This window comes from Alternaria novae-zelandiae, assembly GCF_023758075.1.
Source record: "Alternaria novae-zelandiae strain BMP 2774 chromosome Unknown scaffold_10, whole genome shotgun sequence".
Lineage (NCBI taxonomy): Eukaryota > Fungi > Ascomycota > Dothideomycetes > Pleosporales > Pleosporaceae > Alternaria > Alternaria novae-zelandiae.
Window position 1 is genome coordinate 88973 of NW_026056970.1, and position 23188 is coordinate 112160.

General features: G+C 53.7%; 9 protein-coding genes across 9 annotated transcripts; 5 read left to right on the top strand and 4 right to left on the bottom strand.

Annotated features, from left to right (window-relative positions):
* Positions 1-319: 319 nt before the first annotated feature.
* J4E88_005405 (uncharacterized protein) lies at positions 320-1007 on the top strand (the record flags this gene model as incomplete). The annotated part of the gene is made up of 3 exons (XM_049399043.1): positions 320-546; positions 706-861; positions 920-1007. The coding sequence occupies 3 exons, from the start codon at positions 320-322 to the stop codon at positions 1005-1007; spliced, it is 471 nt and encodes a 156-aa protein (XP_049254834.1).
* A 212-nt stretch (positions 1008-1219) lies between these two features.
* J4E88_005406 (uncharacterized protein) lies at positions 1220-2610 on the bottom strand (the record flags this gene model as incomplete). The annotated part of the gene is made up of 2 exons (XM_049399044.1): positions 1220-2470; positions 2521-2610. The coding sequence occupies 2 exons, from the start codon at positions 2608-2610 to the stop codon at positions 1220-1222; spliced, it is 1341 nt and encodes a 446-aa protein (XP_049254835.1).
* A 261-nt stretch (positions 2611-2871) lies between these two features.
* On the top strand, positions 2872-6310 carry J4E88_005407 (uncharacterized protein; the record flags this gene model as incomplete). The annotated part of the gene is made up of 12 exons (XM_049399045.1): positions 2872-2907; positions 2961-3006; positions 3057-3087; positions 3137-3176; positions 3229-3325; positions 3373-3705; positions 3753-3879; positions 3967-4002; positions 4052-4136; positions 4185-4230; positions 4281-6097; positions 6155-6310. The coding sequence occupies 12 exons, from the start codon at positions 2872-2874 to the stop codon at positions 6308-6310; spliced, it is 2850 nt and encodes a 949-aa protein (XP_049254836.1).
* A 419-nt stretch (positions 6311-6729) lies between these two features.
* Positions 6730-8142, bottom strand: INT6 (eukaryotic translation initiation factor 3 subunit E; the record flags this gene model as incomplete). The annotated part of the gene is made up of 3 exons (XM_049399046.1): positions 6730-6943; positions 6998-7593; positions 7642-8142. 3 exons carry the CDS (start codon positions 8140-8142, stop codon positions 6730-6732), a joined length of 1311 nt encoding a protein of 436 aa, XP_049254837.1.
* A 213-nt stretch (positions 8143-8355) lies between these two features.
* Positions 8356-9130, top strand: J4E88_005409 (uncharacterized protein; the record flags this gene model as incomplete). Its single annotated transcript, XM_049399047.1, has 2 exons — positions 8356-8467; positions 8520-9130. The coding sequence occupies 2 exons, from the start codon at positions 8356-8358 to the stop codon at positions 9128-9130; spliced, it is 723 nt and encodes a 240-aa protein (XP_049254838.1).
* A 432-nt stretch (positions 9131-9562) lies between these two features.
* Positions 9563-10974, bottom strand: J4E88_005410 (uncharacterized protein; the record flags this gene model as incomplete). The annotated part of the gene is made up of 3 exons (XM_049399048.1): positions 9563-10273; positions 10369-10692; positions 10771-10974. 3 exons carry the CDS (start codon positions 10972-10974, stop codon positions 9563-9565), a joined length of 1239 nt encoding a protein of 412 aa, XP_049254839.1.
* A 3795-nt stretch (positions 10975-14769) lies between these two features.
* Positions 14770-16489, top strand: J4E88_005411 (uncharacterized protein; the record flags this gene model as incomplete). Its single annotated transcript, XM_049399049.1, has 3 exons — positions 14770-15706; positions 15758-16246; positions 16296-16489. 3 exons carry the CDS (start codon positions 14770-14772, stop codon positions 16487-16489), a joined length of 1620 nt encoding a protein of 539 aa, XP_049254840.1.
* A 1854-nt stretch (positions 16490-18343) lies between these two features.
* On the top strand, positions 18344-19568 carry J4E88_005412 (uncharacterized protein; the record flags this gene model as incomplete). Its single annotated transcript, XM_049399050.1, has 4 exons — positions 18344-18350; positions 18375-18472; positions 18520-19473; positions 19527-19568. 4 exons carry the CDS (start codon positions 18344-18346, stop codon positions 19566-19568), a joined length of 1101 nt encoding a protein of 366 aa, XP_049254841.1.
* Positions 19569-20514: 946 nt separating this feature from the next.
* Positions 20515-22391, bottom strand: J4E88_005413 (uncharacterized protein; the record flags this gene model as incomplete). The annotated part of the gene is made up of 5 exons (XM_049399051.1): positions 20515-20766; positions 20822-21237; positions 21286-21803; positions 21852-22227; positions 22283-22391. 5 exons carry the CDS (start codon positions 22389-22391, stop codon positions 20515-20517), a joined length of 1671 nt encoding a protein of 556 aa, XP_049254842.1.
* Positions 22392-23188: the final 797 nt, after the last annotated feature.

A 23188-nucleotide genomic window follows, 5' to 3' on the forward strand; every position in this document is an offset into this window, starting at 1 on the left:
GGATGAGGCAGACGCGACAGCCACAGGCACAGAAGCGAGAGCGGGCCCCGTAAAAGTGGCAAGAGACGGTGGTGCAGTCAGGAAATATCAGGAAGAGAGATGTAGTGCAGCAGATGTTGGGATTCGGCGCCGCATCGACTCCGAGGAGCCTGGATTCGAGAACTTGCCTGGCTAAGCTTCGTCCACGTGATGCGTTTTAGTCTGCTTCTAGCGTCCGTTTTATGGTTAAAATGGTCATGTTGATCCTAGCTCGAGCTATTGCGGTTGCGACATGATCTCATCTTGACAAAGGCCAACGTGAGCAATTTGCGCAACCGTGATGCTGCGACGCTTCATTTTTCACACGCTAGTCTTCCCTCCTGCGCCGTTGCCAGCGGTGCGCCGGATAATTCACTGTCGAGGGCATAGCAGCAGTGCCACTGGCGACGAGGTCCAGGCTGCACGCGCCTGGCTCGCGGAGCTCCATGCAGAGACGATCCCTTTCAAGAGCATTGGCGAATTGAGCTTCAGCAGATCATCAGGACCGGGCGGCCAAAATGTAAACAAGTATGACACACTACACCACTTTTTAACACGGCGCTATACTAAACAGGCACCAAGAGTCAATTCTAAAGCTACGTTGAAGGTGCCTCTCGACGCGTTGCTGCACCATATCCCTGCAGCCCTACATGGCGAAATTAGACGTTCTCGCTACGTTGCTGCTAGATCCAATGCTATAATAGTCCAGGCCGACGACAGTCGAAAGCAGAGCGACAATGCTCAGAGCTGCTACAGGCGCATATACGAGGCCATTGCCCGAGCCGGACAAGATGCTGTGCCCGCCGAGACGTCGGCAGCACAGGTGCAGCGTGTCAAACAACTGTATGTCGTCGCACTTCCGATAGCCCAGGCGACGGCCCGAAAGCTGATAAGACGCCAGACAGAAGGCAGATAACGAGCGCCGCCTCAAGAGCAAGAAGCAGCAGAGCGCTAAGAAGACGTCGCGACGAAGCCGGGGTGACGAGTGAAGCGGTCTGCGGGGAAGCGGCCTGCCACAGCACCATAGCTCAGCGCAACGTGCAGGTGACGTGGTTCTACCGTTGAATCGTAGTGCATCTCACGATAGTGCGAGCATGACTGTAGCGGTGTAGTGTGGCGTGCCCCCCGATAAGAGATAGGAAGAATACTTGATGCACGAGTGCTCGGTACGATTAGTCTGCTGACCAAGTCCCTTGATCCTTCACGTTTCCGTGACGGCAGAAAGTTTCTGGAGCGTTTCATTCGCAGCCCAGTACTTGATGCCTGTCTGAGATAGCAACTTTGCTTCGTCTTTCTTCCCTTGCTTCCGCAGCAATTCGCCCAATCTAGCAACCTGATCGCCGGATCCTTGACCGTCTTCCATCGCTCGCACATACTTGCGGAGTGCTGCACGCGACGCCTTCTGCAAGGACGAATCGCCATCCGCGAGTAACCGATGCAGAGATAACAATTGTCGAACAGCGACTTCGGAGATGGAGGCAATCTCCTTGGGATGTTGCTGAACGGTAGAGCTTATCAAGTCCAGGGCCTTGCTCAATGCAAGGGCAATCTCCGGGTCGCTTGGGTCGCAGCTAAATAGTAGCATGCGGAACCTGCAGATGGCAGTTTCAACGGCATGGGGAGAGTTCTCTTGCAGGTAATCTAGCACGTGCTGCAAGATGCGTGGTATGCAGGCTAGCTGACTAAACTCGGCAAACATGTCGAAGAACTTCTCCGCGAGTTTGGGCTTGCCCTGGAACTGCTTCATGGCGGAGTCAAAGACTGCCAGTGGGATAGCACCAGTGAGCACTGGCGCAGACGCCAGGTTCTGCAGCGCCACCTCGTCCACACCATCGTCCTGCTTCAGGCTGGGATTTACATCCTCTGCCGTCACTTCCGGAAGCGCAATCATGTCTTCGTCGCCGTCCTCGTCTGTGCCTGGCTTCTTTGTACGATCAATGTCCAGACCGAGAATCTTGCGCCGACCAGCGATCTTGCCAACGTAAATGGTCTCCAGCTTTGCGTATTCCAGCCACATAATCTCAGAGTTCTTGCAGAAGCGTAGTCCTCGCTGCATGTAGCTTCGCGCATTCGTAATGTCCGCCTGCGTATCGATGAAGTAGTTGGCCGCGAGGATCCATATGTCGGGCTTGGTGGGGTGGAGTCGAGCGACAGATGTGAAGATGTCGTTCAGCCGCTTGTATGCCTTGTCCTTGCGCGCAAAGTCGATGTACTGCATCCATAGCACCAGGTCGCCCGAGAACTTGCGCGTGGCCCGGTTGTAGAGGAAGTAGATGGTGCGCTGACCGGAGCCTTTGTACCGTACACCCAGGCGCTTTATTCGTTTGCGGCGGAGGGCGTCGACGTTCTTCTCGAACTCAATGTATCGCATGTAGTCTTCGGGGTGCGAGCCGCGTGCATTGATAATGTGCTCGAAATCCGAGCGCTTCTTCGCTATGGAGCTGATTTCTTCCTATGGCATGTTAGCGAAGCTGGCGTTGCGCGCATGGCGGCCTAGCATACCCGTGTGAAGATTTTCTTGCGCTCAAGCTCATTCAGCTCGGTCGCCGACTGCTCGAGGTAGAAACGCGCCTTGTCACTGGGTCCGGCCATGTTTGCGCGTCCGAGGTGTTGCTGCTGGCAGAGTTGGGATAGAAAAGTTAACTTCTCTAGAAAAAAGTTAGGCTAAAGTTGCTCCCGCGGGTAGCGCCTTGGCCTACGGACCTCGGAAGCGCGAACCCTGGCCATTGCAACCTGTGGACTTCAGGAGACGCGCGTGTTGGACTGCGCATCATCAATTCTCGACGCTCTTTTGCCGCTTTTTTTCTCGTTCAATGGTCCAGCGCTGCTGAAGACCTACCTGAATTCTCTACCATGGTCAAGGACAAGGACGGCGACACTGTCGCTACGGTACGCGCAGTCCGGCCTCACCCCCGAGAGCTCCGCATGCTCACCAGATGTAGTTCAATGGGAAATGGATATCATATTCGCATACCGCCATGGCCTACTGTACGTCCCTATGTGCTTGACGGATATCAACGGACTAACAAATCCCCAAGGTGCCTTTGTCGGAGCCCTCATAGTCGGAATGTACGCTTCTCACTCTCTACTACCCCACGACGCGGCTGAACACCCACAGATGGCTACACTACCACAAGATTGTGCAAAATGAGTTTTATGTTAGTCCCCGAGGACCACACCAGGCCCAGAGCCAACCATTGACGTGCCCAGGGTTACCCAGATGAATGGTTTCCATCCGTGTCCGCGACCATCGGCGACCGCTACCCGGAGCGTTCGGTCTTCATGCTCTTCATCGCTCTGACCTCTGGTATGGAACGAGACACAGCGCACAAAGGCATATGCTAAGCTTTACAGGCCCAAGATTCGCCCTCGTCGGCCTTTGGTACATCTTGACCCGCCGACCCAACTCGTCCCTCCCCAAGTTCATCGCTGGCGTTGGCATCTTTCGGACCTTGACCTGTGGAGGATGGACATATGTGACTTCTACCGACGACCACGACTGGCACGACATTTTCATGATTTCATACCTGGTTGCGACGCTACCGTGGACCCTGGGCTGTGTTGCTCTGAGCCCTAAGAACCCCACTGCCCTCAAGTACCGAAAGGTCCTTGCTGGCAGCTTCTTCGGAACCCTGGTGCCGTTGATCTACTTCTTCATCCAGCACAAGGTGCACCGAGTGGCTGGAGGTACGTTTGACAATTCCACTGTTTTACCATCGCTAACGTCTTCACAGCGTATACCATCTACGCTTTCTTCGAATGGGCACTGGTCTTGCTCGATGTAGGCTTCGATGCCGTCACCATGATCGAGTTCCAGCACTTGGAGGTTGTCATAAAGGATGTTCGAGGTGTATCTCGCCTGTACGTTCCTCGTCTTCCAATATAGATAGACACGCATCACGAATCTATACTTCTTATGGACACTTTCTGATAAGACATGTCTTGTAGTGCGGGCTCCAAGTCGACATCCGACAGTATCCAGGAGTAAGTCACTACTGCTTCCCGAGGCTCTGCGCGTCACTGACAGGAGCAGAAAAAACAAGGAAATGAGCGCGACCTTCTCAGGTGCCTTTTCTTGGTTCGGACTCATCTATGCCGCTGCAGACGTGTACAACGGCGTAAGTGACATTGCGCGGTGGCATTGGACGTGACTAATTACTCTGTAGTTTGTCTTCTGGTCCATGCTGACTTCACTCGGTGTCTGCGTCTGGTGTATGTTCGAATTCCCCTGTGCGATCGGTATGTCTGCTGATCATATTTAGACTTCCCTCTCTGGCACATGGGTATCTCTGGCTACGAGGCCTTGGTCATGTGCACCGTCACTCCCTTCTTCCTCGGCATCAAGCCCCTTCGCTATCTGGCTACTCGCTACGTCTGGTTCTTCCACCTGCTCTCGCTCTCCGGACTGCTCGCGTTTCTTGCCAAGACACCCGTCAACCGACTCTTTGCCGTTGGCTTCGGTCTGTCAATGTCATGTATCGCATGGTCTGCCACCTTCTATGCCGAACGGTCTCAACCCCACCGCCTTGAAGCACGCATTTCCGCTTTTGCTATCGGTCTGATCGCCTCTAGCATTGCGAAGTTTGCCTTTTGGACCAACAACCCGATTTGGCCAATCATGCACGAGGCAAACGGCGGATGGAACAGGACTGGATTCGTAGTAGCTCTCATCTCGATGCTCATATCGACCAGATCTACCGCCAGTTCTGGCGCAGATGTCCCAGCTCAAGGCCCTACCAAAGGTTCTTCTGTCTTTGCGAGCTTTGGCCTGGCGGGTGTTATGTTCGCCATGCACTCGCTCCTCTCCGATTCGAGCACGATGATCTCTTGGGTATGGGAAGGCTACCCTGTTCGGGGTCCACTGGCTGTACCCCACGGCACCCTGACTCTCCTAGCCATGGGCCTTGGTCTCATGATTGGACTATTTGCGCCCAACCTCTCAAGGTCATGGGCCTTTTACGGCATAGGCTCTATCGGTGCTGCCGTTTTGACAACCACCAGCCACTGGACTGGTTTCTATGGAGCCTTGGTCCTCGCCATGTACACCATGGCAGCAGCACCTGTTCTCATTGCCCATGCGGCGCGCCACTCACCAGGCCGCACATTCGGTCTCGGATTCTTGGTGTACAACTTCATGGTTCTGTTCCACGTCTGGGTAGTAGCGTACGCGTTCGTTCCCGGCGGACCGCTTGTTCGCGAGCACACAGACTGGGTTATGACAGCCATGATGCTCCAGATCGGTGCCGGTATCTTCAGTGTGTCCGCTCAGCCGCCAGCACTCAAGAGCTACAAGGGCAAGGCTGTCATCACGGCAGCTGCCACTAGGCAACGATCCTACTACCTCTACGTTCTAGGTGCTCTAGAGTTGATCGCCATTGCCACCGCCTACCTACGCTTCCCGTCTTATGACTACAAGCCGTATCACCCGGAGACCAAGTCCATCACGGCTGGCATCTGGACCATCCACTTCTCCCTTGACAACGACATGTGGTCTTCAGAGTACCGCATGCGTGACCTCATCAAGGAAATGGAAGTCGACGTCATCGGACTCCTTGAAAGCGATCTGCAGCGCATCATCATGGGCAATCGCGACACAACGCAGTTCCTCGCCGAAGATCTAGGCATGTACGTCGACTTCGGCCCAGGACCCAACAAGCACACCTGGGGCTCAGCACTACTCTCCAAATTCCCCATCGTAAACTCAACCCATCATCTTCTCCCCTCGCCTGTCGGCGAGCTTGCTCCGGCCATCGAAGCTACCATCGACGCCTACGGTGAGATGATCGACATCTTCGTCTTCCACTCGGGCCAGGAAGAGGACCCCGAGGATCGCCGCCTACAATCAGAATACCTTGCTGAACGCATGAAAGCCACGCCGCGTCCTGCCATCCTCCTCTCGTACCTCGTCATCAAACCCGGTGAGGGCAACTACAACACGTACGTGGGTGAGAAGAGCGGTATGAAGGATATCGACGCGTCAGACTGGGACAGATGGTGCGAGTACATTCTCTACAAGGGCCTGAAGAGGAGTGGATATGCCCGTGTTTCCAGACATACCATCACGGATACCGAACTCCAGGTAAGCCTTCCTTCTGGTTTTTTAGCGTCAGACCAGTGTGCTAATCATGCGATGCAGGTCGGTAAATTTGTCGTTGGCGAGCCGGAGAACGGAAACGAGCTTCTGCATGAGTCGCAGGTTCCTGCTGGGTTGAGGTTCCCGGATCTGTTCAAGGGTCAGGGTGTCAGAGGGCATAGGTATCACGTCTTTAACGAGCCTAGATACTATGCTTGATCTGTGGGCACGGAACAGGAAGAGCAGATGTGAGAATAAGTCTATTGAGTACACTGGAAGTGTATGATAGGTCGAGGAAAAAGTGAATATAGTGTTGTTTCATTGCTGATGTTGATTCTTGGATACTACTCATTTCGCATTCACTAGTTGCACAGCGATTATGCGCTGTTGCCCAGGAACACAGACGGCCCTTTTTAGAGCCATGGTAGGACGCCAATACCCATGCATGCAGTGCGCGAGCCTTGCCCACGCCTGATTCGTAAAGCGCCAAATGCCGAGCCCAGACTTTTCGATCATTCCTTCATCCCTTTCATGATCGTCATCGTGTCCCCCATCATAGTCTCCCCGCCTCCCCAGAAGCTGTTAGCTTCCCCCCGCATTATGAAACGAACGAGTCGACCGGCTGTAGTGTGGCGCGCTCATTTCGCAACAGCTGCGCTCAGGACCTGTGTCCTGAAGAAACCTCCCTTTGTCCTCTCGATGACTTGTTGGTAGACGGACTGTGGTGGGTGGTTCATGACGACTGTGCCGGCTTGGTAATCGATCTTTGCGTCTACGCGAGTGTCGCGGATGAGGTTGACGATCCACTTCTCACCCTCGTCTTGTGAAAGACCAAGGCGGGTCGAGAGATCCCTAGTTGTGAATTAGTACGGTTTTGGAAGCGATGAGAAATGTAGAATGACTCACTTGATGTCGATTCTCTGGTGGATCTTGCAGTAGCTCTCCGAGATGAGATGTCTCGCTGAGTCGACAAACAAGTCTGCGGCGCCCAACAAGAAGAAGTCGTTCTTCAAGATCTCCTCCGTCTCGCTGAGCTTCTTCTGCGCCTCCTCAAAGTCAAAGTCGATGTACAGAGCCTTGATGAAGTCGGTGACGGGGTCATTGTACTCGTAGCCTTCTTGTCGCACGATCCTGATGAGATCCTTGAGCTGCTTCTGGTACTGGTTCGAGTTCCTGCCACGATTGCGGCCGGTGATGACGGCAGCAGCGAGGTAGCGCAGGATCCATGGGCAGTTGGTCTGGATGGTGTTGATGTAGGCGGGGGAGAAGAACATGTCGGTGAGGGTTTCGCGCGAGGATTCGTGGTTGAAGAGGGGGAAGAGCGACCAGTGGATCAACCAGGTGCGGTGCTGGAGCTGTGCGAGGGGGTTGTTGAAGAGGCGTGTGTCGATGATCTCCTTGAGCTTGTTGATCTCCTCCATGGCCGAGTCCCAGTTGACGGAGAGGATCTCGCAGGCGAGCTTTCCCCAGGTGGCCTCGCGCTCCTTGTCGCCGTCGGTGGTCTGCTAACGTTAGTAACCAGTATGCCGTGGGGCTGCATATAAACGTACCAGAACGCGGAAGCGGTAGAGCAGCTCAGCGGCATGTGGGTAGACACCGCACGAGTACTGGAACTGGCCAAACTCGAGCAGCTGGTTGATCATGTCCAAGTCGACGCCGTGGCTCTCCTTCAGGTATGCCAAGTTCTGCTGCTTGTCGCTGCGCAGGTTGGTGACGACGTTCTCGTCGTCGAGCAGGCCGCTGATCTTGCTGGTGGCCTCCTCGAGCTGGTCGCGCTTCTTTAGGACCTCGTCGCGCTTGGTCTTGAACTCATCGGACATGTCGTCGAGGCCGTGGACCTCCTGGTGCAGCTGGCCGACGAAATCCGTCATGTTGGTGGGCTTGAGCAGTTCGAGCAGCAGCTTCTTCTGCTCGACGGTCTGGTCGGCGTCTTCATCGCTGGAGAAGTTGAGGAGCGGGTAGACGAGATGGCGGTCGAGGTTGGGCATGAGCTTGGGGAGCAGCGAGTACTGCTCGGCGACATTTGCGCCGGTTGCCGCTGAGTCGGCCATGGTGGGTGGTTGGTTGTGGTGGTTGGAGTGATGGCGATGTCGAGCGTGGTGGGGTGGGCTCGGAAACGAAAAAAGCAGCCGGACTGTGCGCGCGAGGGACCCCAGGCGCTACTTCTGGAGTTGAGCCGCAGCATTCACCCCACGGCCCTCGCGACACATCCCTCGACCCTTGGACACGTGGTAGAATACTTTCACCGGCACCGCTGCCTCACAATGCCTCGCTTGCAGTCTCTCGTCCCGCTCCTGCGCCCATTGGCCGCCCCAAGAGCCATCGCATGCCGGCAGCACTTCCGCTTCTCTACAGCGACAAGATGGCAGGCTGAGCGTAAGCTATGCATTCTGATAGTACAACAGGTACACCAATTGACCCTCCATAGAACCCCCGCCAGACTCCAAGCCCATCGTACAGCCATCCCTCCCACCCAACGCTTCTTCTCAACACCCGACATCACCCCAAGAAGCCCAACGCGCCGCCGACCTTGCCGCAGCAGAGTCTCTCACCGAAGGCGACAGCGCGCAACCACCCGAGCAGAAGCCAACGCTGCCCTCCAAGCACCCCCGGTCCGACAACAAGCCAGAACAGACACCCTCGCAAGCGAAGCCCGCAAAGGCCGATGACGTCGCGCCCAAGCCCGCGACCGCGCCCTCAGACACAGCCGACACAACATCGACGCTCCAGAAGAAGGTCGCTAAGAAGCCAAAGACGCCGCGCGCCCCCAAATTATCTCTACCGCCGCCCAAGTACGCCGTCTCGAGATCTGCGAACAAGAACCTGCCCATCTACACCGACTACAAGCGAGGAGGCAACTTGCATCTGACGACGGTACGGAAGGTCACCGGCGACCTATCTGCTTTGAGGGACGAGCTGAGAGTCTTCTTGAACAAGAAGAACGAGGATGTCAAGATCAACAGCGTGACACAACATGTCATTGTCAAGGGACATCACACTGCCGAGATTGCTACATTCCTGAAGGCGCGGGGCATGTAAACATGGGCAAGAGAGGGATTGTGTCGCGTGAAAAACGAATGTATATATCATGTTGTAGTACAACTTGTACCATATGGGAAAGAGGGTAGATGAGAAACGTTGGCCATGTTTGTTCAGTCAGTATAATGAACTATCCCGTTGCATCAGCGACATCAACAGGCAGAAACCAGCTGGCTTGCACATCACCATCATGTTGTATTTTCGAGTCAGAGGTGTGAAGCATGAGTTCCATTGCTACTATGGACGAGATCTAATCTATACCCCAAGCGTACTTGTAAAAGGCGTCCGAAATTTCCCTGCAATTCATTCCATGTCTCAAGTACCGTGTAGAACAAGCTTCTAGTAGAGGTCAGTTGTATCCTGTAAAGTGGGGGTAGACTTATATCTTACCACGGAAATCGCGCGGCGCGATTAGTGAACCTGGACAGGCGATCAAGGAGGAGGGCAGCAAGTCCAGCACTGACCAAAGTAGCACTCCCAGCGGCATGGCTTGAAGTTTGTGGCTACGTTGGCGGATGATACGTCGCTGGAGTCGCTGGCGGCGCCGCCCATGTCGGGCATGCAGACCGCCCAGCACTGACCGAAATAGCACTCCCAGTGGCACTTGATCTTAGCCTTTGAAACGGGGTCGTTGACCACAGTCTCCTTCTTCGCTTCTTCATCACAGACCAGTCCGCAGAGCGACTTGTCCGTGTTGCAAATCTCGCGGCAGACCTTGTGTGGAATGTCTGGAATGTTCTCGATGGCGGTTTCGGTCCCAGCTACTGGCTCAAGAACGGTCTCGGTCCAGCAACTGCCAGAGGTCAAGTCGCAATGGTAGAGGAAAGCATTCTCAACATGCTCGTTGTTCTCCAGCTGTGTGTGGTTTGCAGTGACAGAGATGGACGTGTCGGCATGGAGCTCGGTCTCGTCGATGACAATCGCGCCGCTGGCTGCAAAGCCAGCCACTCCAGCGACGTCGGTACACTGGCGCGTGCACGTCACATGGAAGCAGATCCAGACGCATTTCTGTGCAGCTTCTTCGCGCTTAGTCGCTGCAGCCGCAGAAGTAGCAGAGGTGTCGGCAACGACACCCTCCATGGTGGCGGGGTCTGATGCATCGACCTGTTGAGTCTTGTGGCAACTACGGCTGCAGACGTTGCACTATGAGGCTGTCAGTCTATCTTCTCTCGTAATCAAGACGGCTATGAGAGGTTGGCGCGCCATCCAGAAGATGGCGCACCGGAATAGAGACTTACGTCGGGATCATTGCACCGTATGGGTAGACATTCTTCTTCGGTGAGGTTGTTTTGCTTGCAGAACAGGTTGATGTATATGCATCGGTAGCAATTGGTGTCAGCAAAGACATCATCACCGGGAATGGCGAGTGAGTTGTCGCGCTTAGCCGCTGGAGCTACAGAAGTAGAAGAGATGTCGGCAACGACCGCGTCAATGGCAGAGACCAAGGCGTTGGTGGAGACAGTGTCCGAGACATCAGTAGGGACATCGACGGAGCCAGCGACAGCTGAATCAACGCCAGCATCCCCGATGGGTGGACAGTGTGGGTTGCACTGTCGGCACATCTACATGTTGTTAGACCTTACCTTCGCCCAGCTCAACTCATCTCGCCAATGCAAGCAAGAAGGCGGGTGAAGACTTACCAGACTGAGGCACCACAGGGTGTCGCATTTGTACTCGCTGAGCTTCCTGTCCTTGCAAACTTTGCCAATCGAGGTTACGCAAGCCGGACAGTTGAGACCAGCAGTTGATACTTCGTTGGAAGCAGCGATGGGTGAAGCGGAGGTGATTGCGACCAAGCTGATGAGGAGGAGAGCGAGCATCTTGAAGAGATTGAACACAGCCATGGCGATGGTCGGAGCGGTGTTTTCTTGTGTGGGTTCAAGAGTAGGTGGGGAGGGGAGAAAGAATAGAAGAAATAAACAAAAGGGAAGCACAGGCCGGAGCGGATCAATGCAAACGGAGCGTGAGCGTGACTGAGGAAAGTGAGGTGAGGACCCGCCGAGGATAGAACGTGTTTGCTGTGGTCACTCGGTGCAGTGAGCCGGTGTGCGAGCGCGCGGGTGCGGTCTCGTAATTGGCCCAAGTATCCCCGTTCTAGGGTACTACTCGAGGTGTGGAACGCGGGGGTCGAAAAGTGAAGGTGAAAGAGAACGACGAAGGAAGACAGACTTGACAGAGTATACTTGCTTGAGGACTAATGGACTAACCAAATGACTTGCGAGTCTTCACGCCTCTGGTTGCCCATCGATACATCGCTTAGGCCGTCAAATGATCACGGAACTGTTATGGCTTAGGGCTAAGAAGCCTCCCCATATATTGTCGATAGCTGCCATGACTGTTGCATCTTCTTATCACGCTGCGGCGTTGATTGGAAAGGCGAGCGACCGTTGAGGGAAGTTGAGCCGCAGGGTTGGGCTTCATCGGCGCATCGTCACATGCACACTGGCTGATCATTAGTAGTCTGGAGTATGACACTGCTGCAAACAATACTTTGTGCGTGTAGAACATACCCCAACGTGCAGTCGCGGATTACAATCACATGGCAAGCGGGTCTTGACGCTCACGTTGCCGTTGCCAATGCTTCCACAATCGTACAAGCCTGCCTATCCACGCGACAAAACGCGTTCTAAGCGCCAAAGACTACAACATGGGTTCTGCTGTCCCCTGATGATCACACCCTGATGCAATAATGTCCGTGTATGATGCTGTAAAGTTTCTCCTCACATGAGCGCTCGTCTCTTCATCTACTCTTGATGGGTGGACGTTGAATTTACGTTTAGGCTATGATCAGCCATACCTACTTGAGCTGATCCGATACTCTGGATCCATGTGGCAAGAGGCCCGCGAGGGAGTTATCCCCACTGACAAACCACAGGGTGGTACTTAGCGCGAGGCAGTGGTAGGACCGACTGGTCCGCGGAGCATGCTTTCGCTGGACCAATCTCGCCCCGAAGTATTCGTCTCCGTCCATCGCATGCCAGTCTTCGAAAGTCTTTTACGGATATAAGTGGGCGTATCGAGCGGTTGTGTAAGGCTGCCCTCGTGGTGGCTCAGAAATGCCATCATGGTCCATGCGGTTTCGCTAAAACCCGATCTTGCAAAGAGAATCCGATCCTTCCGCACCAGTGTATGGTCTACTGCCGTGCGATCGATGAGCTGCATGTAGTCTTACGTAGACACGTAACGCGCTCAAAATCTTGCAGAGCATATGCTATGCTTGTAGCGCTGTATTCGGCCGCCTTATTTTTTTTCCTACTCCGTTCCTGACACAAAGTCCCTACGAACGTCTCTCCGCAGATGTTCTAATTATACCTGGCTACGTCTTTTTCGACTGAACGCACCCAACGAAGCTGCTGGCGTGTTTTTGCCGTCAGCCACAATAAACATCGATCACGAATCGACTGTCTGCAAATCATTTATAGACAGGAACGGTAATGGCGCTTGTCGGTATGTCTCTCGTCCGCCGTGTTCTGAATCTTCTGATGCGATGTATGCTAACACCTACAATATGCAAGCGCGGTCAGCAAACAAGGATTTGTAGGCTTTTTACATGGTAATCCTGCAGATCGAATTCGGCCGTGTACGTGAATCGGGTTCTAAGAATGGGTACGATCGCGACGGTTCAGTGTTCGTGAAGTTGCTGCCGTTTCGTCAGTCGGTGGACTGCTGCTCGTAAGCCGTGGTACGCAGTTGGCGAATCTGGCTTTGAAAGGTCCTCGTAGGAACTTGGGACCCTCGACGACAGCGGGTGTCCAGATCGCGCCGGTGGCGTCCGCAGATGAAGTGCAGAAGCAAATCTGTGACCGTGAGATAATAGGAAATATCAGCTGGATGGCGCCTGCGCTTGTGAAATGTGGCTGCGATGCCGAATCTCCATTATCAGGCTCGGCCTGAGCTGGCACCTTTGCTGGCATCTCACCTTCCGCGCGCTCCATGATCCGGCTCCGGGGTTTCCAAGTCATTTCTGAGTGTGCGGGGACGCAACTGCAAAGGCTCAACGGTACAGGGTCCTCTACCAAGGGATCCGCCCACATTTCATGCATTCGGTTCACCGTCGAGATTCGTACGTATTCTCGGCCTGCGAAGCTCACGCTAAGCAGTGTTACTGTGGTGTCGCACGCTTTCACTGCTTGCGGAACTCCTGTCAGTCGGTCTTGAGTGTATGGTCCGGCTGTTCTCTCTCGGAAATTCGTTGGGTGCCACGTCTGGCCCGGTGCTTGCGATAGTTGGTCATTGCAGGTACGGCTATGGAGTGTTGCCAGCGGGCAGGGTGTGTGGATGGTCTCGGCTAGGACGGATTCGTGTGATCGGGGAGTTCGTGGGCGCACGCGTGGACGGCAAGACAACACGAGCGTTGAGGATGGCAGTCTCGTCAGGGTGCGAAGGCTCTGGTTTCCAACGTCGAAACGAGGTTCTGAACTATGCTAATCTGAGCAACTCTTGGCGATGCAGTTCGAGAGGTAGGTCAGCAGCCCCGATGCGGATGCAGTCTGCGCTTGCTGTGGATCGCGACCCAGTACAGCTGAAGAGTAGTACTGGTAGTTCAAGAAATACAGCAGCCTTCGTGCTGATGAGCTTCCTCAGGTAGCTATTTGACCTGCTCGAGACCTCGATACGAATCAGTCTTTTTGGACTAGAATCACATCCGGCGGCCAGTTGTCAGAGTATTTGACCGATAGACTGGCGGGACTGGGCTGATCCTCGAGATCTTTGGGCAGATGCGGCCCTGCGTACGGGGCACACAAGACACTGGGTGCATAGCAAAGTCTCAGCACCCGATACCCACTTACCTAAGCACCTGGAGAGGGTTTGGGATCCGAGCGCCGCCCTTCTACGGGCTCTGACTGGCTGCGGGATCTTTTCCCGCAGCCAACTTTCACCTAGCAAGGGCCACCAGCATTGAGCGGGTGAGGTCCAGTATCGAAGATTGGCCTTCATCGAGGCAGTCATGGGCTTTGCACGAATGCTGTATCTTCAGTACACAGTCTAGTCTATGAGCAACAGCGTGACGTTGCACCCCGATCCACCCAGCATCGACCGACAGACCGGCCATCGAACGTTTTCGACGGGTGAGTTATACGCTCAACTCCCTTTTTCAGCGCGTCAGAGGATAAAGCATATACTCTGGCAAATGACTAATGTTATCAAGACTACGTCGGAGAGTTGACCAGCCTGCGACTCCGTAGCATATCTAGCCCACACCTGCCTCGCTTCCACGTGCCCTGCTTGAGCGCTCTTGATTTCTGTCCAAGATTGCCGAGAGGATCCTACAGATGTCACTGCTTCGGTAAAGGCTACGCGCAAACTCCAGAAGTCGTCCGAAGGGTCCCTGAAACGACACAATTACGTAGTTGTGGTACGCACTTCCGATATTAGCCATTTTGTCGATTCATGACGAGCGCCATCGTCGAGGGATCGGGCTCGAGGCGAAGGGCACATCCCCACTAGCTAATACGGCGACAGGTACACTTCGATTCGAACCTGGGATTTAGATTTCCTATACATGGGGTAACTCCGGTTCCCAGCCTACACATGAAACGTATTACTGACTTCATACAGTAAATTCCGCTCTAGGAGCGGCTGGTAAGTGGATCCATGAGGTTGCGGCGACAAAGTCCGCTGATCTGCACAAGCCTTACATGTCGAGCGCGCCGCGTCAAATGTCAGTGTCCTGCTTCCAGGCACTCCTTGCCGTACTGATAGTCCTCCCAGGTGACGAGACCCGTCCAGTATGCAAAGCATGCGGCAAGAAAAACCGTCCCTGTCAGTGGGAGGAGCCTCATACTAAGTTCAAGGACTACCGGCCTGACGGGCCCTCTTCCAGTCGATCTGCTGCCGGCGGTACTGATGAGGAAACCGAGACCAAAGAGGACCTGATGGATGTTGACGGTGTCGATGGGGTCGATAACATCAGTCGAACAGAAGGAGCCGTTCGTGCAAACAGTTTCAGCGAGGAAGGCTTGAGCCGGAACACTTCACCGAGAAGGCGGAAAAACAGTCGGACCGATGGGACATCGGAAGGCCCATCGACCAGCGTCTCCTCACCGTCGGCTCAGCTATCGCCAGGCTCGCCTTACTTTGTTCCCCGATCTAAGAGCACAACGGGTGGCGTGTCGGTGGCGAGTTTGCTGCAGTCGCACGACCCGGACGGCATGCCAGAGGGCTCGCTGCCGATGCATACCCGCCAGGCCATGCAGCAGCCGAATGCGCATTCGCATAACCGTAGAGACATGCCAGATGGAACTAGAAACTACTCACCCCGGCCTGTTCCTTTGACGCATGAAGAGGCCTTGCTCGTGCACCACTACACCGAACATCTTGGCCGCTGGCTTGACTGCACCGACGCCACTCGTCAATTTACGCTGGGCGTACCGGAGAAGGTCAAACAATGCCCGGTACTTTGCCATGCCGTCATGTCATTTGCTGCTCGCCACTGCAGAAAAGACGCGACAGCCGAGGCGGCCTATCAGCGTTGCATCGCCCTGCTCATCGAACGATTGAATGAGCAAGCTGCTAGCCACGACGAAACGCTTTTGTGTGCGATCGTCATACTGCGGTTCTACGAGCAGCTAAATGGTGCGTACTATAGTATGCATTGCGTCTCTCATGCCTAACAAGTCCTTCTAGTCCCGTCCAGTACCGGTTCTGATGATGAACAGCACCTCGCAGGCTGTTCGGCCATTATTCGATCTTCTCAGGGAAATCACTATGTAGATCCATCAGCGCCCACGTTGCGCGAAGCTGCTTTTTGGGTCTATGTCCGCCAGTGCCTCTACAATGCCACTATCAATCAGCAACCCCCTGATATCGATTTTTCTTTGCAGCTACACCCAACCCCAAGCTCACTACGAGATGCGCACCCGCTGGCTCGACTAAGACTGGAGACGGCCTGGTCCAATCAAATGACTTGGAATCTTGCATGTGTCGTCAACTTCTGCTTCGACGGCAAGGAGCCACAAAACGAAAAGGCTTACAAGATGCGGCGATGGAACGAGCTGTGGGATCTTGTCCAGACGTGGATGCATGGTAGACCGGACGGCTTCAATGCAATTTTCGAAGGCCCAGCCGGCGATGGGGGCTGCTTTCCTGAGATTCTCTTCACAGCCGACTGGCACGGTAAGTTATCTAACATGTCCTTCCACGCAAATGCTCACACTACCATCAGCTGTATCGTTTGGGTTCTATCATTTTGCCTGTATCATGTTGCTTCGATACAAGCCAGGCCCCAAGTTCGCAATCCGCAACGTCGGCAGCCTGTCTGAAACAGATGTAAGGACCAAAGTTACCAAACAGCACGAACATTTGCTTATTGAAGTAGAATCAGATCTTGACGCATGCTCGCGCCATTTCCGGGGCTAGTAATAGCTCACCGGAGACTGTCCCACTAGCAATCACCGTCTGTCACACCATCTTTATCTGGGGACCTCTTGTATGCGACCCAAAAGAGAGAGATCAGGTAGTACAGCTTTTAAACAACTTCGAGAAAAACCATGTGTGGCCGACGACGTGGATCAGTAACGCATTGAAGGCCGAATGGGGTATCCCAACATCGTCAGCTCCTGTGGCTTAGCTCATGAAGTAGAAACTCGAGCCGGCATTGACTCTTGGCCTATGGAGCCAATTGCCAATGACTTCCCTCGGCCTACCCAAAACCAGCTTGGGTCGGTTGTGGAATAGGACCACAAGAAGAAGGTGGATGTGAAAGATGATGAAACCCATACAAGACATTTATTGTGCAAAACAAAGCGCTCAGTGTCTGGAAGCCAGTACCGTCGTGTCTAAGTCATACCCGCGAATCATTCTGGTATAATCCATACCAGCTTTGGACGCCATGGTCAGCTGCCTGTATCCCGTCACTTTGTCCCCTTCATGTAGCTCTAGAACTCGACGCAGAACTCCCATTATCATGCGAGAACATGGATGTCTCTCAACCCGGGAGCTTCCAGCAGTCAACCGAACTTGTGCAATCCGGGAAGATATACCTTCCGAGGATTGGGAGCTCGGGTAACAACTCCGAGTGGAATCCATATAATGTCACAGCTACATCTTACTATACAGTAACAATGCCTCTCTTGGAAATAGTACTTTCTCGTGTGCTGATCTCTGTTTTCACGTGCAATCATTCGCCCCAATGAATTCTTTCAGATAATCTCACATCCAGGGCTGCATTGTTCGGCTCGGTTCACCGAAGATTGCCTGAGCTGTACGCATGTCCCGTGGCCGGTGGCCAGAAGGATGTGGAATCTGTTAGTGAAGCAAGCTGAAAGTCGTGTGTGGCGCAGCACATCTAGATCACTAAACTACCCGTTTCGTACGCTGCTGCCTGAGTTACCGTGATTACGCGCTTGATCACGATACCTGTGTTGAAACCTTGCTAGAGCACCCCTTGTAGTATCATAAATCGTACTGTTTGCCATAGTACGCGTCTTGTCGATCTTGGATATTCAACAGATGCTTGCATTTCGTCCCACATGCCACCACCAGTTTGACCGTAAGGCAGCTGGCTGAAGCCAAGACGAGAAGCTCTTTTTGCATCCGAAAGCCTCGCAACAAAGCACCGATATCCGGCAGCTGCGGTCGCTTATTGCACGTCTGGGAGCGCTACGTGAGTATCACCTAGATATTACTGTGATGCATATGGCCTTGTACAACGCGTTATACCTGCATTCCATCAATTGCTAGGTATGTAGCAGACCGGCAATGAAGAACACAAAGCGCATCTTCCCGTGCGAAGTTGATTAGCATGTGCCTGGTTGCTGACTTGATATGTTGAAGGGATGACCGTTGAGCAGCTACGTCATTTCACGGCCGGATATCTGTCCCGGGCCAATCCCTTCGCGTAAGTCGTAACGAGGTGCCAGAGCCCGGTCACGGGAGTCTTGGTACATCAAGTCCTCATCGGGTCCGTTGAGATCTGCATAGCGCGACACGGATACCCATCCACCCCACAGCGTACCTTTAGCATGCATTCCTCTCTGCAAAGCCCCTTATGGGGCGATAACCCGAGATGCCTTGGGTGACGCCTCAGTCGGACGCCACTGGACAAGTCCCCCCTTGCCTAGGTACCTCCGGGCCTCTACCATTTGATAATCTTCGCCTCCGGATGTGAAGCACTCATGTGTACTTCTTGATTGAACAACAGTCAAGCTTAGTATGCGTCGCAACGACTCAGCAACAGACCATGGAAGCCTACAGGTTCATACGAGAGAGACCATGAAGAGTGCATTGGACCTCCGCATTCTAGGGGTCTGTTGCGGAAGTGGGTTAAACCAGCTTGACTTCGCGCTGGTCCGGTATCTGCAAGCCTCCCCTAGTGCTACGCTGTATCTAGAACTCATCCAAGTTAGTGTTGTTCATACTGTCGCCCTGCAAATGCTGACGAACGATAGTGCGGTTCGCTACCTACCTCACCTCCTGTTCGAAACCACATCCTCACTTCCATCCGCGAAGTTGAGCGCAACTCCTCACTAGCGACACGCCTCAACGCGCTGCTCGGTTACTTGTTCTCCAATGGCATTACCACTTTCTGTGAGAAGCATTGCATACCACTCGCATCCATAAACCTGGTCGGCACACACACATCGGGCTTGAGGCGACCTGACATGCCTGAAACAAACGACCTGAGCACGCACCCGCTGGGATGGAACGCCAATATAAACACTGAGATTGGTGTCAACACTGTCTTCGACTTTGCTGTCATTGAAGCTGGGTCTTTGAGACCTCAAGTTTCCCCCGTCGCCTACATTGATCAACTCTTCTTGAGACACTCTTCCAAGTTTCGAGCTTGTCTGAACATTGGCGAGCTTGCGAATTGTAGCTTCATTCCTCCTCGGTCGAAGGGAGATGCTCGAGGGACAAATTGTCGCGACTGCGGGCCTGGAAGCGTGTTCATTGACTACGCCATGAAGTACTGCACTTCAAACGATCGGAACAATGACAACGACGGGGAGTATGCAGCGCCGGGGAAGCCCAATCAAGCTATCGTCACACGGTTCCTCCAGACGCACGATTACTCTCGCGTCTTGCCTTCTTTAAGCATAGCCCGGGATATGTTTGGTGAACATGAAGCCCAACGAGTCGTTGATGAGTGCATCTTCATGAAACTCTCTGAAGCAGACATAATCGCTACCGTTACCCGTATAACGGCCGAGAATATCTTGAAGCAGTATCGCAGGCTCCTCGCGCTCCGCTTTCCTGCCGGCCAGGACGTCGACGAACTCTTCATCAGCGGCCCGAGTGCGCGCAACGCGAACATCATAGACTACCTCGAAGCGGAGCTCCCCGAGAGCGTGATCACAAAGCCATTCGACGATATAGGCATACCAGGCGATGCGAACGAGGCCGTGTGTTATGCACACCTTGCATTGGAATCGGTGCTGGGACAACCAACACGCAGTTCTACGGAATTATCGCGGCCTTGGAGTCAGTCGGGTCATGATGCTGTACTGGGAAGGGTGGCGCGGGGCGAAAGTTGGGAAACCCTAACGGCCCAGCTGCAAAAGTTTGGCGATGGGAAGCCTCGCAATTTGGCGCAGAACGTGGAGATAATCGGCTATCGAGGATCTGGGAGTGAAATGATGGCACGAGCACGATGACGGGTGGAAAGTAGAAGATGGCAATGCCGTACGTGTTTTCTGGGGCAGAGCGGTGATGCGCTCTCTCCCGCGGAGCTCCTTTTGAAGGCAATCTTTTTACGTCACAGGGAGCATGGAGCTCGACGCACAACTCGGCGAGGTGTTTGAACAGCAAAGCACGCGTACACCTGTCAATCTGATGACATGCGTCTTTACATTCCAGGTGTTCTTTCCGCGATGCTTCTGAATGCAGCTCAGCTTTGGCGTACCTAAGCAGTATAGATATGGCTTCAGGCGTCAAATACAAGATTGCTCCGGACAAACATGTCTTACGCAACTAGCATGAGATGCACATGCTAAATCATGTCTTTGTTCTGCACTACATTTCCCTTAACATGTAGCGCTCATCACAACGTCTAGATATTCATTGCCAGATCTCGTCAGGCGGAAATTCGTGTTCTCGAATAGGCAAACCGGGCGCAATCGAATAGCATCATTACATCCATCGCGACGTTGCGTGGTCATCGTTACAATACGATACTCAACCAAACAATCATCATGATACGAGGTAGCGAGCCAAGAAGTTTGCGTTGCACGTACGTCGCATGTCACAACGTCTTTCACCGGAGGCGAGCAGGAGCGACCCGCTCATCGTGCACTATGAGACTGCGCATCGTAAGCCCAGTCCTTCGATCGATTGTATCATTCAAATTCCAATCGTAGTGCGCGAAGCTGTGATAAGAATAAACCGAATAATTGTCTCGCTAATTACAAAATCTACTGGCCTCCTTGCTGAGCAATTGTCCTGCTTCAAGGGACTGCGGTTGTGGTGACAGTCTCGTTTTGTTTGCCTGCGATGATGTCGCGCATGATGCGCGCCTTTTGTTGCTCTTCTGCCTCACTGCTGACATCCTTGAAAACCTGGTCCATCTCCTCCAAAGTCTTGCCAGATGTCTCCGGGACTACGAAGAATGTGAAAACAAAGGCGAGTCCACAAAAGACGGCGAAGAAGGTGTAGGCTCCGTAGCCGGTGTTTTGAACAAGAGGAGGAGTGATCAACCCCTGGTATACAGGTCAGTCGCTAGTCACAGACAGTAAAGACGAAGGGAAGACTTACGATGATGAAGTTGTTGAACCAGTTGGAGCACGTTGAGAGTGCAACGCCCTTTGCTCGCAAGGAAGATGGGAAGATCTCCGAAGGCATAGCCCACGGGACGGGTCCCCAAGTAGCACCGAAGCTGAACATGTAGAAGAATAGGAAGGCAACGGCAACCCAGCCTTCTACTGCAAAGTCCAGCCATCGTCCACCAAACTTGCCAACCAAGACAGCGATGATGAGATGGCAGATAAACATGAGAGCAGCACCGGTGAGGAGTAGTGGCCGGCGCCCGAAGCGATCCATGGTCCATAGACTTGTTGCGACACCAACGAGCTGCGTGCAGTTGATGATGCCGGAAAGTAGAAGCTGCATCTCGTAGTCCTGGCCTAGTGTTTCAAAAAGAGAGGGCGAATAGTAGATCAACGCATTGATACCTAGAGTTGTGTTAGTATTTTCTCACGTCGGGGTAAGGAGGAACATACCAACAAACTGCTGGAAGAACATGATGCCAACTCCGACGACAGTGCGCTTCCAACATCCATGTCTAAAGCAGTCGAGCCAAGACTGAACCTCAAGCTTGAACTCGTTCGTGCGAGTTTTGGCCTGTAACTCAGGGTGCCTCTCAACGCTCACTTCGTGGTTGAAGGTAACTTCTGCGCGGATTTCGCACCATTCTTGGAAGATGCGTGGGTCGTCAGTGGGAAGCTTGCGGAGCTTGCCCAGGACGACTAGGGCTTCGTCGTCGCGGCCTTTGCTGGCGAGCCATCTTGGAGAGAAAGGCAGGAAAACAATGCCAGCACCCAGAATAAGACCAGGAATCATCTGGATAAGGAACGGGAGACGCCATGACCATTCGCCGGCCATGAAGCGTGTACCATAGGTTGTCCAAAAGGCGATCACGATGCCGAGGACGATGCTGAACTCCTGCAGGACGAGAAGAGCACCGCGGATCTCCGGTGGCGCAATCTCAGAGATGTAGAGTGGGGCGATAGTTGCAAGACTACGCGTGGTTAGCATCTATCCCGTGTACAAACATGGCTCAACATACGCTCCAATTCCCCATCCTCCGATCAAACGTCCGACCGTCAACATGGCGTAGTCCATTGCTGCTGTTTGTAGAATGCTTCCGATCGTGAAGATGACGACTGCGACGACGATGGAATACTTCCTGGAGAGTTTGTCTGCAATCCAGCCGGCAAAAAGGGCACCGATCAGTGCGCCTAACTCCAGCATAGCAGTCATCAGGCCCTTCCAGAAACCAGCTCCTGAAGCTTCACTCGAGACACGCGGAAACCGGTCGAGGAATTGATCCATGACGAGCGTTACGGAAATGACACCCTGATCGTATCCAAAGAGAAGACCTCCAATCGTAGCAAAGGCTGCACACATGGCAACGTAAGGGTTGGAGAAGAGGCCGCGGAAACCTGGCTCTGGGATTAGCCCACGTGTGATTGAGGTTCCACAAAGTGATATGCATACCTGCTGGTCCATAAGGCTCCCGAGTCACCGTTCCCTGTTTGCTAGGGAACGGAGACATTGCCTCGCGCTGCTCATAAGGGGCGCTCTTGATCGAATCTTGTCCACCCATGATGACGTGCAGTGATATGGATCGTGTCTTGTTGAAATCGCCTGTGTAGTGGATGGCCTGGCTAGGAGGGAGTAGTGAATGCGAGGAGGCAATCGACCGCTTTATGCACTTTCGATATCTCGCTTGATACCGCGTTAACTCTTGTCCGGTGGGTCCACACCATGTACAGTATCTGCCAACGCTAGTGTCAGGCGTCTGACTGCCGTTAGGCGCACATATCCGATGACTTCCCAGAACGAACGCCAAGGAGTGTGGATGGAATGCTAGGAACGACCACGGCCGGCGTTTTCTGAAGCGGCTTCACGTTAGCTCAGCTTCACACCTACCTCTTGCGACCTTCTGTCTGTTAGGTTCGTGGGTGACTTGAGATGCCAGCGCGGTGTGCGCATGTGGGGTTTGTGCTGTTGAGGCTACGCCGCTTGGATCGGAAGATTCGCTCGAAGTTTCTGTGGGACCCTTGCGTCCGAGACTGACCGAGCTGCTCTGCTACGGATCGTGAGAATCTGTAGCAATTGCATGATGAACGTCTTGATGCTAATCTTGAAATTAGATCGCGTGACATTGGTCTCCGAATTTGCTTCTGAGAGGCTGGCATTGGCTCCGCAAACCTTCAAAACCCCTGCTGCCGGCGTCATACGCCTTTCTCCGCATCTTCAAAGGCCGCGGTGACCGTATGGGGTGCTCGGAGACCCCAGAAAACGCGCGCGAGCGTGCCAGTGCTACCCCGGATTCCCCAAAATTAGGCTCGCGTCGTTCCGCGCTGTGCAGTCGTCCAGTTGGGTAAACGTCCTTTCAAA